This window comes from Electrophorus electricus, chromosome 15 (genome assembly GCF_013358815.1).
Source record: "Electrophorus electricus isolate fEleEle1 chromosome 15, fEleEle1.pri, whole genome shotgun sequence".
NCBI lineage: Eukaryota > Metazoa > Chordata > Actinopteri > Gymnotiformes > Gymnotidae > Electrophorus > Electrophorus electricus.
In genome coordinates this window covers 9,084,074-9,098,880 of record NC_049549.1, presented here as the reverse complement: position 1 = coordinate 9,098,880, position 14,807 = coordinate 9,084,074, and the positions used below count along the sequence as shown (strand labels likewise).

Below are 14,807 nucleotides of genomic sequence, written 5' to 3'. Positions count from 1 at the left end.
ATCCAGAACATAGCAGCATAACTGGTTTTCAGTTGTCCAAAGTTCTCTTATGTTACTCCACTGCTGCACTCCTTTCACTTGCTTCCAGTAGCTGCTCATGTCATATTTAAAACACTGATGCTTGTCTACAGAACCAAGAATGGACTAGCTCCTCCTGAAGTTCACAGTGTCAAGGGATGTACTTGGAACACTATCCTCCAAAGTCCACAGGAAGATAAGCATCAAGACTCTTCTCTGTCCTAGTTCTCATATGTTGGAGTTAAATTCTACAGGCTGTCTTCAAATCAGAATGAAGACTCAACTGTTTGTGCAATATTTAAATTACTACCAATTCTGTTCCTACTATCATTTGATTGAATCCTCTTAGTATTTATAGTTGTTTAGTATTGCACTTGTGATATACTTATTTTGTAATTATAGAACAGCAATGACTCCTGTACATAGCACTATCTTAGTTTAATGGTATCTTGGACTTTAACCTATTGTACTGACTAGGATGCATTCTATGAATAGATGACCAATCACTTTTATAAGTCACTCTGGATAAGAGTGCCTGCTAAATACCATAAATATATCTGCTGTAACAAGTAGGTAGAATCTGCCTATAATCTGTTTCTTCTCCATATACACTGTATTGTCAAAGTTCTTCCCATGTTCATAAAATTTCTGTCCTGCAAACTTGCTCCAGTCAACTGTAACTGCTGTTATTTAATGGAAACACAGCTTAGCTGTGAAGCACTAGACCATGCAAACGCATAGTGGAACTGCAGAGTGCAGAAATGAGTATCACACAAATATTGCTTATGCTCTGTTGGATCAGTCACAAGAGTTTCAAAGAACTGTATGTCATGAGCTTCTTGAAATGGGTTTCCATGGTCAATCCACTGTATGCAAGCCCAAGAACACTGTGCAATGCCAAGTGTCAACTGCAGTGGTATAAAGCATGCCACCACTGAACTTTGAAGTAGTCGAATGTATTCTCTGGAGTGACGAATCTGAGTTGAGCAGATGCCAAGAGGTGCCTGGTTCCAAAGTTTTTGTGGAGGAGGAATAATGGTGTGGGTGTTTTTCAAGCTTGGTCCCTTAGTGAATGGCAATGTTAATACATCTTACAAAGACATTTTATTGTTACTTTTTGGCACACTTTGGGGAAGGTCATTTTCTGTTCCAGTATGACTGTTTCTAAGGATAAAGCATTATCTGTAAAGATGATCTGACATGTTTGATGGGGAGGAACTCAAGTGGTCTGTACAAACCCCTGATCTCAGCACTATTGAACACCTTTCAGAAGAATTAGAATGTATGTAGACTAATTTGGGACCCATCAGTCAACATTTTAATTCTTCCCAAATTAGTCTACATACTTTTGGCAATATAGCATACCCATCATAATCCAGTTGAAGCAATAAACCACCTTACCACATTTCTTTGTCATTTATTTTTTATATCTCAACATTTTACAGAACAATATAACAAAACCAACAAAATGAAATATAATCAGCTAGATTTAAGCAAACGTCATGCTCTACGTACAAAACAAAAAGGGTGGGGGGGGGGGGGGGCAACAGGTCTCTCTAAATATCTGATAAAAGTAATAGAGGTCCCAAAAAGACAAACTGTGCGTTTTGTGCATGTGTGTGTCTAGGCATCGTAGTTGGGGTTTTTGCGCAGGATGACGAAGCCTTCCAAGATGGGTGTGACCGGGATATACTCCTCAGTGGCTAACTCCGCCCTCTCCCCATGTGCCAGCAGCACTGGTGTGGTGTGTGTCTGAAAGCCAGTGATCGCTTTGGGCTTGCCTGCCTGCCCTACCACATCCACAGCCTACACAGAGAGAGAGAGAGAGAGAGACAGGGTCAAAAAAGAGAGAGAGTCACTGACATTCACTGTAACCTCCAAGTCGATAATGTTTTTCTGCTGTTGAGCCTATAGGGTACCTTCATACAAATAACAATTTAGTATGAAGGAAAGGGGTTAAGTTATACCCAACTTTTTTCTTGTAAAAAGGTACACATTTGTGCTTCTCTAGCATAGCATTGCTAACCATTGCCTTCCTATATATGGAATGTTAAGTGACCGTGGCACAAAAGTTGATACACACACATCCACACCCCTTAAATCTATAACATTCTGCACCCTTATTGAAAACAATGAGCATTTATTATTTCTTTATTATTGCTGCTAGTCATGCTGAAAACATTTTACAAATGTTCATTACAAGGGCAATATAAACAATTTTCTGACACACACACACACACGCACGCGCGCGCGCACACACGCACGCACGCAGGCACGCACGCAGGCACGCACGCAGGCACGCACACACACACACGCACGCACACCTACCTGCCCAACACGGACAGATACGGGTAAAGGCCTGAGTTCTTCATCGAAGGTGACGAGCATGCGAGGCTGCATTGCTGCTACCAAGCCATAGAGCACATAGTGAGACTTTCCCAAGATGACTACAGGAGCAGGAGAGAGAGATGGGAGAGGGGTTGGGAGAATGAACATATATTATTAACATTTCCCATGATCTGTAATGCTGTATTTTATGACTCAGCAGTGTCTGAATGGCTACTTGTAAACTCATCTCTTTCAGTGTGCCTTCTCAATGAGGCAAGTAATGCTGATTAGTGACTGCATATTTTTTTCACAATCATTACATTTATTCAGTGGCTTTATTTGTCTTTTAAAATGTACTCTACCTCCTTATTTTGTTGTGCATTTTCTGTTCTGTATCCAATTATTTCTATTCTTGTTGCTCTCAATGCTTTTTTCAAAATAGAGAACTTGAGTATATTTAAATGTGCTAAGAAACACAATTCTATTGTAATTCAACAGACTTTATACTATTTCTCCCCACTGGTATCTTACTGCATTTGCACTGTTGCTATGAAACAATCATGCTCAGTCTACAGAACCGAGTAAACTGAGCCAGGATGGAGAGGAGTATGCTCTTACTGTTTTTGACGTCAAGGAAGGACACAAGGACTGTGAGGAGCCCAGCTACTGCCACCTGACTCATCAGCTGCCTGTCACTGTGGTATGGACACAAAGTCAGGGTTCCTTTTCCCAGGTGAGTCAGACCCTGGGGGAGTACAGAGACACATGCACACACAGACATATGGTGACGAGAACCATGCAGTTCACCTCCTACAGCATGGCCGATGAAGGATTTCTGCTCAACATAACCCTCCCCAGTCCATGTGTACGCATGCATACACAAGCATATACAGGCACAGACACATGTACACATGCATGCGGATACACTCCTCACCTGTGCGAGTCGGACCATAAACAGATTGTTGGGGTCCTTAGCGTGATACTGGGCCAGCTGTCGCAGCATGGCTGCCAGACGTGCATTATTAGTGCCTGGAAACAGGAAATGCACAGTTACGATGATAGCACGGTCCCTGCTCATGGGATGCAGTGACACAGCGTGATGTCATGCTGACCATGTCACAAAAGCTCACCACTGAGTTCACGACTGAGTTAAGGGAATCTCACTAAACCAAAAGTCACAGTATGTGTCTCATTAAACCCAAGGCCACTTGCCATAACATACAATCACTTACAATGGTTTACTTGTATCTAGGGTGAGGAAATTGAGCGATCCATTGAAAACATGACCTTTCAGTATTGCCATAGAACAGGTATTTTTGACAAAATTCTTTAGCAACCAACAGTTGTATTAAATCAAGCTAGTTAAGGGAGAAATATATGTAGCTAAGTAATGGTAAACGAGTTCCTCTGAAGCTCTTTCTCTTTCTCTCTCTCACACACACACACACACACTCTCACACACACACACACACACTCACACACACACACACACACACAATATGCAACATTGACTCACCACTGCCCACCATGCCCATGGCGAAGATTGAGTTGTGGGAGACCTCAGGGTCGGCATCATGGGAGAACTTACTGAGCGTGTCTAGAATGTTGAGCCTCGGGTTGGACACGGAGATGAGAGCTAAAGCTAATGGCACTGCCCTCCGCAGGGTGGGTTCACCATAGCGCAACTGAGAGGGGAGGAGAGAAAGAGAGGGAGGGAGGCAGGAGCAGGATGTAGGGAGAGATGGTGAAAGAAGGAGAGTTCATAAAAACAAGACAAAAAGCGAAAGGAGAAATTAAAGGAAATTAAGGGAGTGCAAGAAATAATGGGGGGAAGAAAAGGAGAGTGAGAAAATTAGAAGAGTTGGAAAGAACAGATTAAATAAAAGCAGATAAATAGGGTATTCAGGGGCTCACTGTGCCCAGGCTAAACAGGTAAAAGTTTAGACTTTTTTTTGACTAACCAGGTGGCCAAATGTGCGTAGTGCCATCTCTGATCCGATCTCTTCTCCCATAGCGATGAGTGCAATACCGAGCACTGCCACTCCCTGTATGGGGGCACCACAGAGCAAGAACGGTCAAAGAAACCCAACTCTAGGATACTCTGCTTACAGGGGCATCACTAGAGCTCATCAGTTGGGGCTCGAGCCCCGAATGTTTTTTCTTCCAGGACAGCACTAGAGTTTGGTAGAATGTTAATTGTTGATAACATTTTTATTGGTGGCTATTACACACACTGTCCTAGAGGAATAGGTGCTTTAAATTTACATTTATGGCATTTAGAAGACACTTTTGTCCAAAGTGACTTCCAATTGTGACAGAGTACAATTCGAGTACAATTGCTCAGGGGCCAAACACTGGCACTGGCAATTGATTTTGTGTTTGCTGAATGTGAGAACATAGTTAACCTATGCCTCAACTGTCCACCATCCCTCCCTGAAAACACAACAGGCAAGATGGAAAACAATTAAATATAATCACGACTGAAGCGACTCACACAGTCTGCACTACTGAACTGTCAAACTGAGTCTTGTTGAAGCTCTTACTTGTATATGTATCTCTAATGTTACTATATACATACTGTAAATTGCATTGTGTTCTTGCTGCATGCCTTGTGTATTTATTCCATGGCTCTCAGTTATGTCAGTGCATCCTGTCAACTGTATAGTCTGGAGCAGTTTTCATCAGACCAAAGCAAATACCAATACCTGACAGGTACTGGTAGAATAGAAGTAGTTCTAATTAATAGGTAGCTAATGTATTTTATTAAGCAAGACAGAGCTCCTGACTAGCCCCGGATGTTTTGTCCTAAGCCCCGGATGTTTTTAAATCCTATAAAAGCGTCTGTCCCGTTTCCATTTACCAGACATATTTTATAATTGTCTGCTAACTCACAACAGATAACTTGACATCAGTACATGCACACGCACCTGGTGGGAGCCCATGTCTGCTGCAGTTTCCTTCTTCTCTTTGTCCTTTTTATCCTTCTTGTCCTTGTCGTCCTCTTTATCTTTTGTGTCATAGTGTTCGCTACAGATATGTAACAACTGCTGCACCTTCAGAACATTCCCTGAACCTGAGAATGTGTGTGTGTGTGTGTGTGTGGGGAGAGAGAGAGAGAGAGAGAGAGAGAGAGAGAGAGAGAGAGAGAGAGAGAGAGAGAGAGAGAGAGAGAGAGAGAGAGAGAGAGAGAGAGAGAGAGAGAGAGAGAGAGAGAGAGAGAGAGAGAGAGAGAGAGAGAGAGAGAGAAGGATAAAGTGGTGAGCAGCTTGGAAGTGTTTATACATCTCTACTGGTATGTATAAGAATGTATGGACCTGTACAGGCCTCAAGCAATGAGTGTGCATGTGTATGTGTGAATAATACTCTTACCTGCATAAGCACAGATGTCCACAAGTGTGTTTGCAAAGCTACGGAAGGGTTCTGGAACAACCTGCAGAGCTGCCAAAGTGGTCTCTATTGCCTCGCCTTTGCCTGCACACACACAAAAACACACTTCAAGACAGTGCATCACATATCTGCATGTGCTGGTTGGTGAAGGTCTAAGTAGACTGATAAACCCAAAATCTGTTGCATCCTCAAACACAGTGAAATGGCTGTCCACGTAAAGATTAAACCCCGCAAAAGCATTTTCAATTTAGGAACTCAACCTTTTCAATTTGAGCTTATTCTAGACCAACTCAGCTAAACCTATTTTAGACTTCAAAACCAAAATCCAGTCCTAAACTGTGCAATCACTTGTAATAATGTCATTGAGCAACAACAGGTCAGTCACAACGTGGTAGACCACGCACACTCACAGAGTGGTCACACTGAGTGCTGAAGCATGTTGCTTGTAAAGAACATCTGATTTCTGTTGCATCACTTAATACCATGTTCCAAATTCCCTACGGAAGCAACATCAGTGCAGGAACTGTGTCGAGAATTTCATGAAATGGATTTATGTGGTCGCTACCCTCAATGACAAGTGCCAGCTGGAGAGGTGTAAAGCACGCCATCACTTGACTCTGGAGCAATGAAAACGTTTTCCGGAGGGATGAACCACTCTTCACTGCCTGGCAGTCTGACAAACAAATCTGATTTTTGCAATATGCTAGGCAATAAATGGTGCCAACAGGAAAATTTCTCAAAGTTTTTCAGGGTTTGGGATAGGCCTTTAGTTCAAGAGAATATTAATGCTACCACATAGAAAGACACTAGACAAGTATATGCTTCCAACTTTGAACCAACACTCTGGGAAAAGTGATTTCTTGTGCTAACATGACTGTAACCCTATGCACATAGCGAGGTCCATAAAAGACATGGTATTGTGTGGAGGAAATACAGTGGCCTGCATAGAGCCCTGAACACAGCCCAACTGAACACCTGTGGGATGAAATGAAAGCCAGGTTCTCTCATCCAACATCAGTGCCTAGCCTTACTGCCTAGAGCATTAGCTCTTTTGACCGAGGGGTCACATATCCCCTTTTTTTTGTCATGTGTCCACATACATTTGGCCATATAGTATTTGAATCTCCATCCTCAACATTGAGGTGTTATAATTATCCCACCCTTTACCTAGGAATCAGATAAGTAGCCACAAAGTGGCCAGTCATTTGTGTAAACTGTTCAATAAAACACCAGTGATTACATAATCCAGGCCTGGAAGTTGAATTCTCCATCTAGTTACTAGGAACACTAGGAATTTATACAGGGAATTTCAGCTCCATCCTTGGCCAGTCCATAGTTTACCATGTTCAACTATTTACACCATCAGAAAATTCTTATAATCTGTTTGAGGGAACTAAAACTCTCCAGGTCTTGACCACCTGGTCTACATTTCCACAGCACCATTACCAAGGTGGTTGAGGCCAAGGCCGAGGGGAAGCCAGCGTGCGTACGTGTCCTTCAGCTCCTGCTCGCTCTTTTCCATGATGGTCTGCAGGATGGTGGAGGTGACGTCACCGTTACAGGAGCCCACGGCGATCATCCCGCAAGCCAATGCTGTCACACCTGCCACCTACATACACGCCGCACAAAAGGTAAAGAGACTATGCTCAAATAAAGGCCCAAGACCTCCTTCCAAAAACAGTGGAAGGAAAGCAGATCTTTTAAAGATCTTTAAGATCTTTATCTTTTTTGCTCTGTATTTTATCTGTATGAAACTTATTTAAAATAAGTTGACAAAGTGCTACCAAAAATGCATTTATTATTACTGGAAAAAACACATCGATACATTTCAAACCAAGTTTAAAAAGAGAAAAGAATGACAGGTGTAAAACCAGACGGACCTCCATACTGGATTTGGAGTCTCCCATTACGGGCAGCAGCAAAGATAGGACATCTTCCCTGTTCGAGCCTGCATAAGCCAGACCCAACCTAGGTCATCACAAAGGTCCATGGTTAATCTTAATAGAAACTCCAACAAGACCAGTCCACCTATATTAACCAATCAATCAGGAGACTTCTCTATGGGAAAAGCTGTCCTCCCTGCCGGTCAATAACTGTGTGTATACACATGACACACAGAAGGGTAGGCTAAGGGCTAAACATGCATATCTTTTTGGGAGTAGCTTTGGAGAGAGGTTTGAGTGGAAACTATGGGACTAAAGGGAAGAGGTAGACTCCTTCAGTAGTTGGGTGCAAGTTAACAAGAACTGGAACATTGATACAGCAACTTTAAACATGAACACATCATAGCATAGGCTAACATGAATAGCACAAGAAGGTTCCTAATAATGTGCGAGTGCGTTACCCAAAGATGGCGCCTATCCTCATGACGTTGCTGTTGTGGAGGACATAGTCCGAAAGAAGGGCCAGAGCAGGATCACACTCATTACGCACGCCAGAGTTTACTATACCACATGCCAACAGGGCCCCAGACTAGGCACAGAGGGGGGGGAAGAAAAAAATAAATAAAAATAATAATAATAAAAAAAAATCTATAAAGTAAGTTGAGTTAACATGAGCTGCAGAATTAATTGCTTCTTAAACCACAAAATGCATGCAAAAATAAGTGCATATGTACCTTGATGTAGTCTTCGGATGAGTAGAGATATTTATCTATCTGAGTGAGACCTCCATCCACATCCCATAGCAGGATCATGCCCAGAGACGCTGCAGCACTCAGCATTCCTACACACACAATCACATAAAAAATCATATAAATATTAAAAAGCTGATAAAATATTTACATTCCTGGAATCGTGCTATTCATATGTAGGTGTCTTACCATGGTCCTTGTTTTTATAGAGCCATTTATTGCCGTCTTCCGTGAGAAGTTTGTCCTGACCAAATGCTGCATTAACAAATCCATTAACAAATGATGAGGCCAGGTTCATACGAGCAGAGTCTACCTGAGACCCACTGCCACCAAATCCTGAGAGAGAGAAAGTGAAAAAATTACTAATACTGCTACACAAGCTGTCTTAAACTACTACAAATGGAAGCAAGATGGAAAAGAGAAATTGATTCAGGACCAAGACAAATGCGCAAGACATAACGAGAGAGAGAGTATAAAAGAAAGAAGAAAAGAAAGCGTGAGCAGAAAAGCCTTACTGTTGTTCTCCAGATGAGTTTTGTAAATGTCATCTGGAACTTTGGGTTCCATTATGTCCAACTGCGGATGGAAGAGCACACATCAGAAATGACAACCACCACTTACAGAGAGTGTTCAGAAACTACAAACACACCACTCACTCACAGAGCACACTCAGAAGCTACAAGCAACCAAAACACATGCTCACAGAGCACGCTCAGAAGCTACAAGCAACCAAAACACATGCTCACAGAGCACGCTCAGAAGCTACAAGCAACCAAAACACATGCTCACAGAGCACGCTCAGAAACTACAAACACACCACTCACTCACAGAGCACGCTCAGAAGCTACAAGCAACCAAAACACATGCTCACAGAGCACGCTCAGAAGCTACAAGCAACCAAAACACATGCTCACAGAGCACGCTCAGAAGCTACAAGCAACCAAAACACATGCTCACAGAGCACACTCAGAAGCTACAAGCAACCAAAACACATGCTCACAGAGCACGCTCAGAAGCTACAAGCAACCAAAACACATGCTCACAGAGCACGCTCAGAAGCTACAAGCAACCAAAACACATGTTCACAGAGCACGCTCAGAAGCTACAAGCAACCAAAACACATGTTCACAGAGCACGCTCAGAAGCTACAAGCAACCAAAACACATGTTCACAGAGCACGCGCAGAAGCTACAAGCAACCAAAACACATGCTCACAGAGCACGCGCAGAAGCTACAAGCAACCAAAACACATGCTCACAGAGCACGCGCAGAAGCTACAAGCAACCAAAACACATGCTCACAGAGCACGCGCAGAAGCTACAAGCAACCAAAACACATGTTCACAGAGCACGCTCAGAAGCTACAAGCAACCAAAACACATGTTCACAGAGCACGCTCAGAAGCTACAAGCAACCAAAACATATGCTCACAGAGGACGCTCAGAAGCTACAAGCAACCAAAACACATGCTCACAGAGGATGCTCAGAAGCTACAAGCAACCAAAACACATGCTCACAGAGGATGCTTAGAAGCTACAAGCAACCAAAACACCGCTCACAGAGCGCGCTTAGAAACTACACCACAGACAGAGCATGCTTAGAAGTTATAACAACCACAAAACTGCTCATAGAGCACGCTTTAGAAGCTACAACAACCAAAACACCACTCACAAAAAATGCTTAGAAACTACAACCACAACACTGCTCATAGAGCACGCTTAGATGCTACAACCACACCACTACTCTCAGTGTGCTTTTACAATTACCACAAAAGAACTCAGACACAGTCAGAAACTACTACAACACTACTCACAGAGCAAACTTAACAAGTACAATCACCACAGCACGAACTGTCACAAAGCAGCTTTAAAAATGTATGGATGTATCTCTCTAATGAGCATGCCAAAGTTGATAGTGGCAAGGAAAAACTCCCTGGGTGGAATTAAGGAAAAAACCTTGGGATGACCAAGAGAGAACCAATCCTCTTTTGGTGATCCAGCTAATAAAATACTCCATGCTTTATTACATTATATTTAGTCCAAGTAACAACTTCAGTACAGAAACTAGTTACAACACCACTGAGTTGAAAGCTACATCAAACACACCACTAAACATTCACATATCACACAAAGAAACTAAATTGTACACACACACACACACACACACACACACACACACACACACACACACAAACAAACACTTTCCTACCTCACGGGCGAGGGCGAGGAAGTTGCTGTTGAGCTGTACATTGGACATGATCTCTGTCAGGTCCTCATAATCTTCTACATCTTCATTCAACTCCAGAAACATGCCATGTCTCCCCAGCATGAAGGCCATCTCTTTCTGAACAACGCTACACACAGCACCAACACATTAATTTAAAAGTGGTAGTGTTATACATAATTTTCACTGGTCTGTGGTTATTATAACTAGGTTTAAATGAGCCACAATGCCTGTGTGATGGTAGACGCATGACGGCTGTAAACATGCTGACATCCTACATGTCTTTGCAGGAGGTGAAGATGTTCTCCACCAGCTCCACATCGTTGAGCATCAACGCCAACCTGAGGGCTTCTGGATAACGGCTGAACTTGCGGAAGATATTCAGCGCACACTTCAGGAGAGCAGAGTTCTCTGGCTCAGGAACATAACTGACACAGCTACAGGGAGAAGATTGGAGGGAGAGAGCAAGGGAAGAGGGAGGGAAGCAGAAAGAGGGAGACAGGGAGAGAAATGAGGGAGTGAAAGAGGAAATTGAGAAAGAGAAGCAAAGATGGGGAGAGAGAAGGAGAGATAGTAAAGCAGTAGAGAGTAAACAAAAGAAGAAGAATAAACACAAAGAAAGCAAGAGAAATACAAGAAAATGAAACTTGGATTAGAGGAAGCATTATATTAATGTGAAATGTTAGTCCCATGTAACATATCCTAATATAGCATATGCCATTTAGAGGCAATGTGGAGGAGATGAGAGGAGGGCTTACCTGGTGAGGTAGAGACAGACTTTTGCGTAGGCGTTTTCATCAATGTACATCTCAAGCATGTCGAGGCGTTCAATCTCCATGAGCAGGTCGCAGGCCTCGTGCTCAGCATTGTGGGCCATGTTGTAGGGTACGATCTCCTTGACAAGCTTCAGCAGGGTCTCTTGCTGCACCTTGTCACCCTCCTCAATCTCCTGCCACTCTTTGGCGACCTCGCCCGCCAGATGCCTATGCATGAGTGACATACACACACACACGTGCAGATGGAAAGAGAGAGACAGAGAAACAAAAGATCTTCAGTGATCTTACAGGAATATGGTTCCACTAAGATATTTGAGTCTGTTAGGTGTGTTCCATTGACATATTCCTTGCTGTTAACAATGTTAACCTGGTCTATATCTGGCTTTTAGTGATGTTCGCCTGCTGCACTCTTGGTTGTTTTTCATGGTCCTTAAAGCTATTCTTGGTTCTTAGTGGTTCTTATCTGATGCATTTCTGGTCGGTTGCAATGTTTTCCTAACTATTATGCTTCATGATGAGTTTATAACCCAGATGAAGTCTAACAATATTCCTTCAAGTTATTCCTGGATATTAGCAGAATATGTTTATTTAACATATTTCCAGCTGTTAGTGATGTTCCTCTAAGGAATTCCAGGTTGTTAGCGATGGTTAGCACATTTATGATGGTAGAGATTTTTACCTGACGTTTTTTTTTTCTTTAGAGATGCTAACCTGGTGTTTGTCTGGTTGTTATCGATGTTTCACATTTCTGGTGATTAGCAATGTTTACCTGACATATTCATGGCCCCAGGATGCTAGCTCCTCCTGAGAGCCCAGTAGGCGGTACTTAAGACATTCCCGTTCACCACTCATCGTCATGGCGAGGACAGACACCACGTCAGCACAAAATCGCTGAAAGAATGAAGCAAAAGAACATTTTTCAAAGAAGCCATAAGGATGCCTTATGTCTATTTTTGAATTCAAGGGTTTGTGTGTTCATGAATTTAAGCTTCCTATGCCTTTTCTGATGACAACTGTTCATGACTACAACATGTGAAAATTAATAACCAATCATATGCTAGTTGCTTTGAAAGATGATTTCACACAAACTGACTGTGATGATCAAGTCCTGAATTTGAGGAGTAGTAAACAAAAAACTGACATTTATGCATACACTGGTGTCAACATACACACCTTGTTCTCCCCAGGAACCATGCCTTCATAAATCTCTTTCAGCTTGCCATAGTGTGGTCGCAAGAACTTCAAAGGCTTTGGCACAGAGGTCATGGATGTTGTGGAGGAGCGAATCTGCCGACGTAACTCCTCCAGAGCATTATGGTAGAGAGAGGAATCCTTCTCCTGGGGGGGGGGGGGAAGAGAGAGCGAGTGTAAAACGTACAATTATTATACGACATAATAAGACATCCAAGCCTACCAGTTTTTTCAAGATGATAAACAAACAAACAAAAAAACCCATGCAAACAAAAACAAGGACCACATTTTTAAAAAAGTACTTAAAAGCCATACTCACACTCAGCCTATCAACAAGCAACTCCAACTCTTCTTGCAACTGCTTGTCCTCCTCCGACTAGACAAAATTCAAACAAAGTAGGTTAGTTCGGTCTTAGCAAAACAAAAACAGAACTTCTTAAAAACTGGTTAGTCCACGTATGCCAAAGAGACAGGCTACCAGAAGAGCATCTAGGGTTCTCTATACAGTTATAACAAGAGTCGGTAATTATCAAGGTAGACTATCCAACTACCTTAAACGTGTTGCATACAAAAATAAAGACTAAATACACTTTTGACTTATTATAAATACTGCAGCACAAGTCTGTCGACCCATAGCTAGCTAGCTAGCTAGCTTAGTTTACTACTTCACCGCTGTCATTCAATACAGCCAGCTAGCTAGCTAGCTACCTACCTACGATAAGTAACTATACAAGCAAGCTAAGTAACAGCAGCTAGCTAACTCGCTTTAGCCTACCAGCTAACTAGCTTGTCGATTTTTACAAAAACAGCCCAATATAAAGAAGTAGCCCTTGCTACAGTGGTAGCAAATAATGCGAACGAAAATAACGCCACATGAAACTGTTTACGACTGTGGTACTATAGCGAATAAGCGCATTCATTAGAACAACGCAGCATTCTGGCCTATGCAGGCAGTGACTCAGGCAAATTAGCAAGCCTGCTTCGTTCCTATGCTAGTCTTTAAAGACAAAGCTAGCTAGTTAAAACTGTTTCAGCAGGAATTACTGATACTGCTCACCAACTCTTGCTCCTCTTTCTTCTCTTTGTCTTTCCCTGGTGGCTGTTTATCCTTTTCCTCCGTCTTTTCAGGCTGGTTTTTCTCTTTATTTTTTGGCTCCTCCATCGTTGCACACACAACTGTATCTCCGTCAATCGAAAAACTGAGCAGCCGGTTGTTTCGACTTCTTCTATTGGAATGTTCACATATTATGATATATTAATATCTCGTTCGCCCTCAAGCGACCACATTGAAAAGTACAGGTAAGGTATATGCCAGGAAGGTAATGGTACAGTGGGACCCCAGCGTAACTTCACTGTAAAGTGAATGTTTTATTCGTATAACGTTTATTCTATATCTTTATATCTTTATTATAAGTGAAAACACTTATTTGAGATTTTATAAACTATACTTTAGTTTCATTTATATTTTTGTTTATTTTTAGTAATAAAAATGAATAGTGGCAGGTGAATGTGGCAGCCATCAAGAAGTACATTCTCTCTGTCATATTAATTTTTTTTTTTTTTTATCAGAACACATCTTGTCATTAAAATCCTGGGATCTAGCCATGGATCTTGCTACCACTCATTCCAGCAGTTTGGATAGAAACACAAGATTAGAAATAGGTCTGTAATTAAATAGTTCGGAAGGTTTGAGTTCAGCTTCTTTAAGAATTGGTGTAATCACAGCAGTTTTAAGAAGGAGAGGAACAGAACTGTGCATGTACATTTGATCTCAGGAGACTTAGTGATGAGGTGAGAGAGGGGGCATAAGATAACAGATGAGAAGGTCTTGTTGAAGGTGCTTGGAGCAGGATCAAACTGGCAGGATTAGAAGGACTAGATTTAGAAATGAGTACAGAGACAAAGTCTGAATCAGTCTGTGCAAAGTGGGTCAAAGAGTTTAGGGAATCGTGAGATTCTAAACAAACAGGAGTTGAGAAGACAGCTGAGAGTGTTAATAGATTGCACTAATTTGCTTGAACATTTTTAACAAAAGCTTCACATTGGTATATAGTTTCAGACAGTTATAGAGGAAAGGGGTAATTTGACCATACCACTGTTTCTGCAGATAGGAGTAATAAGCATCTCTGTGCTTGACCAAATGGTCACTGTAGGACATGGCATGGATACTGAGACTGGTGTTCCTATATCAGCATGTACACTGAATATGGCATCAGGCCCATGGGTAGAGGACTCATGGTTGGCGGGTGCAAA

General features: G+C 42.2%; 1 protein-coding gene across 1 annotated transcript; it reads right to left on the bottom strand.

The window, feature by feature from the left end:
* Nucleotides 1-1,408: 1,408 nt before the first annotated feature.
* Nucleotides 1,409-13,773, bottom strand: psmd2 (proteasome 26S subunit, non-ATPase 2). The gene is made up of 21 exons (XM_027014893.2): nucleotides 13,612-13,773; nucleotides 12,874-12,930; nucleotides 12,537-12,701; nucleotides 12,133-12,254; nucleotides 11,346-11,570; nucleotides 10,866-11,024; nucleotides 10,573-10,717; nucleotides 8,881-8,941; nucleotides 8,555-8,701; nucleotides 8,351-8,457; nucleotides 8,078-8,205; nucleotides 7,614-7,701; nucleotides 7,180-7,342; nucleotides 5,716-5,817; nucleotides 5,274-5,419; nucleotides 4,308-4,391; nucleotides 3,863-4,031; nucleotides 3,281-3,375; nucleotides 2,965-3,091; nucleotides 2,347-2,465; nucleotides 1,409-1,824 (listed from the first exon to the last, which is right to left on the bottom strand). The coding sequence occupies exons 1-21, from the start codon at nucleotides 13,714-13,716 to the stop codon at nucleotides 1,642-1,644; spliced, it is 2,697 nt and encodes an 898-aa protein (XP_026870694.1). The 5' UTR covers nucleotides 13,717-13,773; the 3' UTR covers nucleotides 1,409-1,641.
* Nucleotides 13,774-14,807: the final 1,034 nt, after the last annotated feature.

Coding starts and splice junctions, on each gene's coding strand:
- psmd2 (XM_027014893.2), bottom strand. CDS start 13,716: ATGGAGGAGCCAAAAAATAAAGAGAAAAACCAGCCTGAAAAGACGGAG. Junction 12,255..12,536: donor TGGTTCCTGGGGAGAACAAG/GTGTGTATGTTG, acceptor TCATTCTTTCAG/CGATTTTGTGCTGACGTGGT. Junction 11,571..12,132: donor TGGGGCCATGAATATGTCAG/GTAAACATTGCT, acceptor ACTCATGCATAG/GCATCTGGCGGGCGAGGTCG.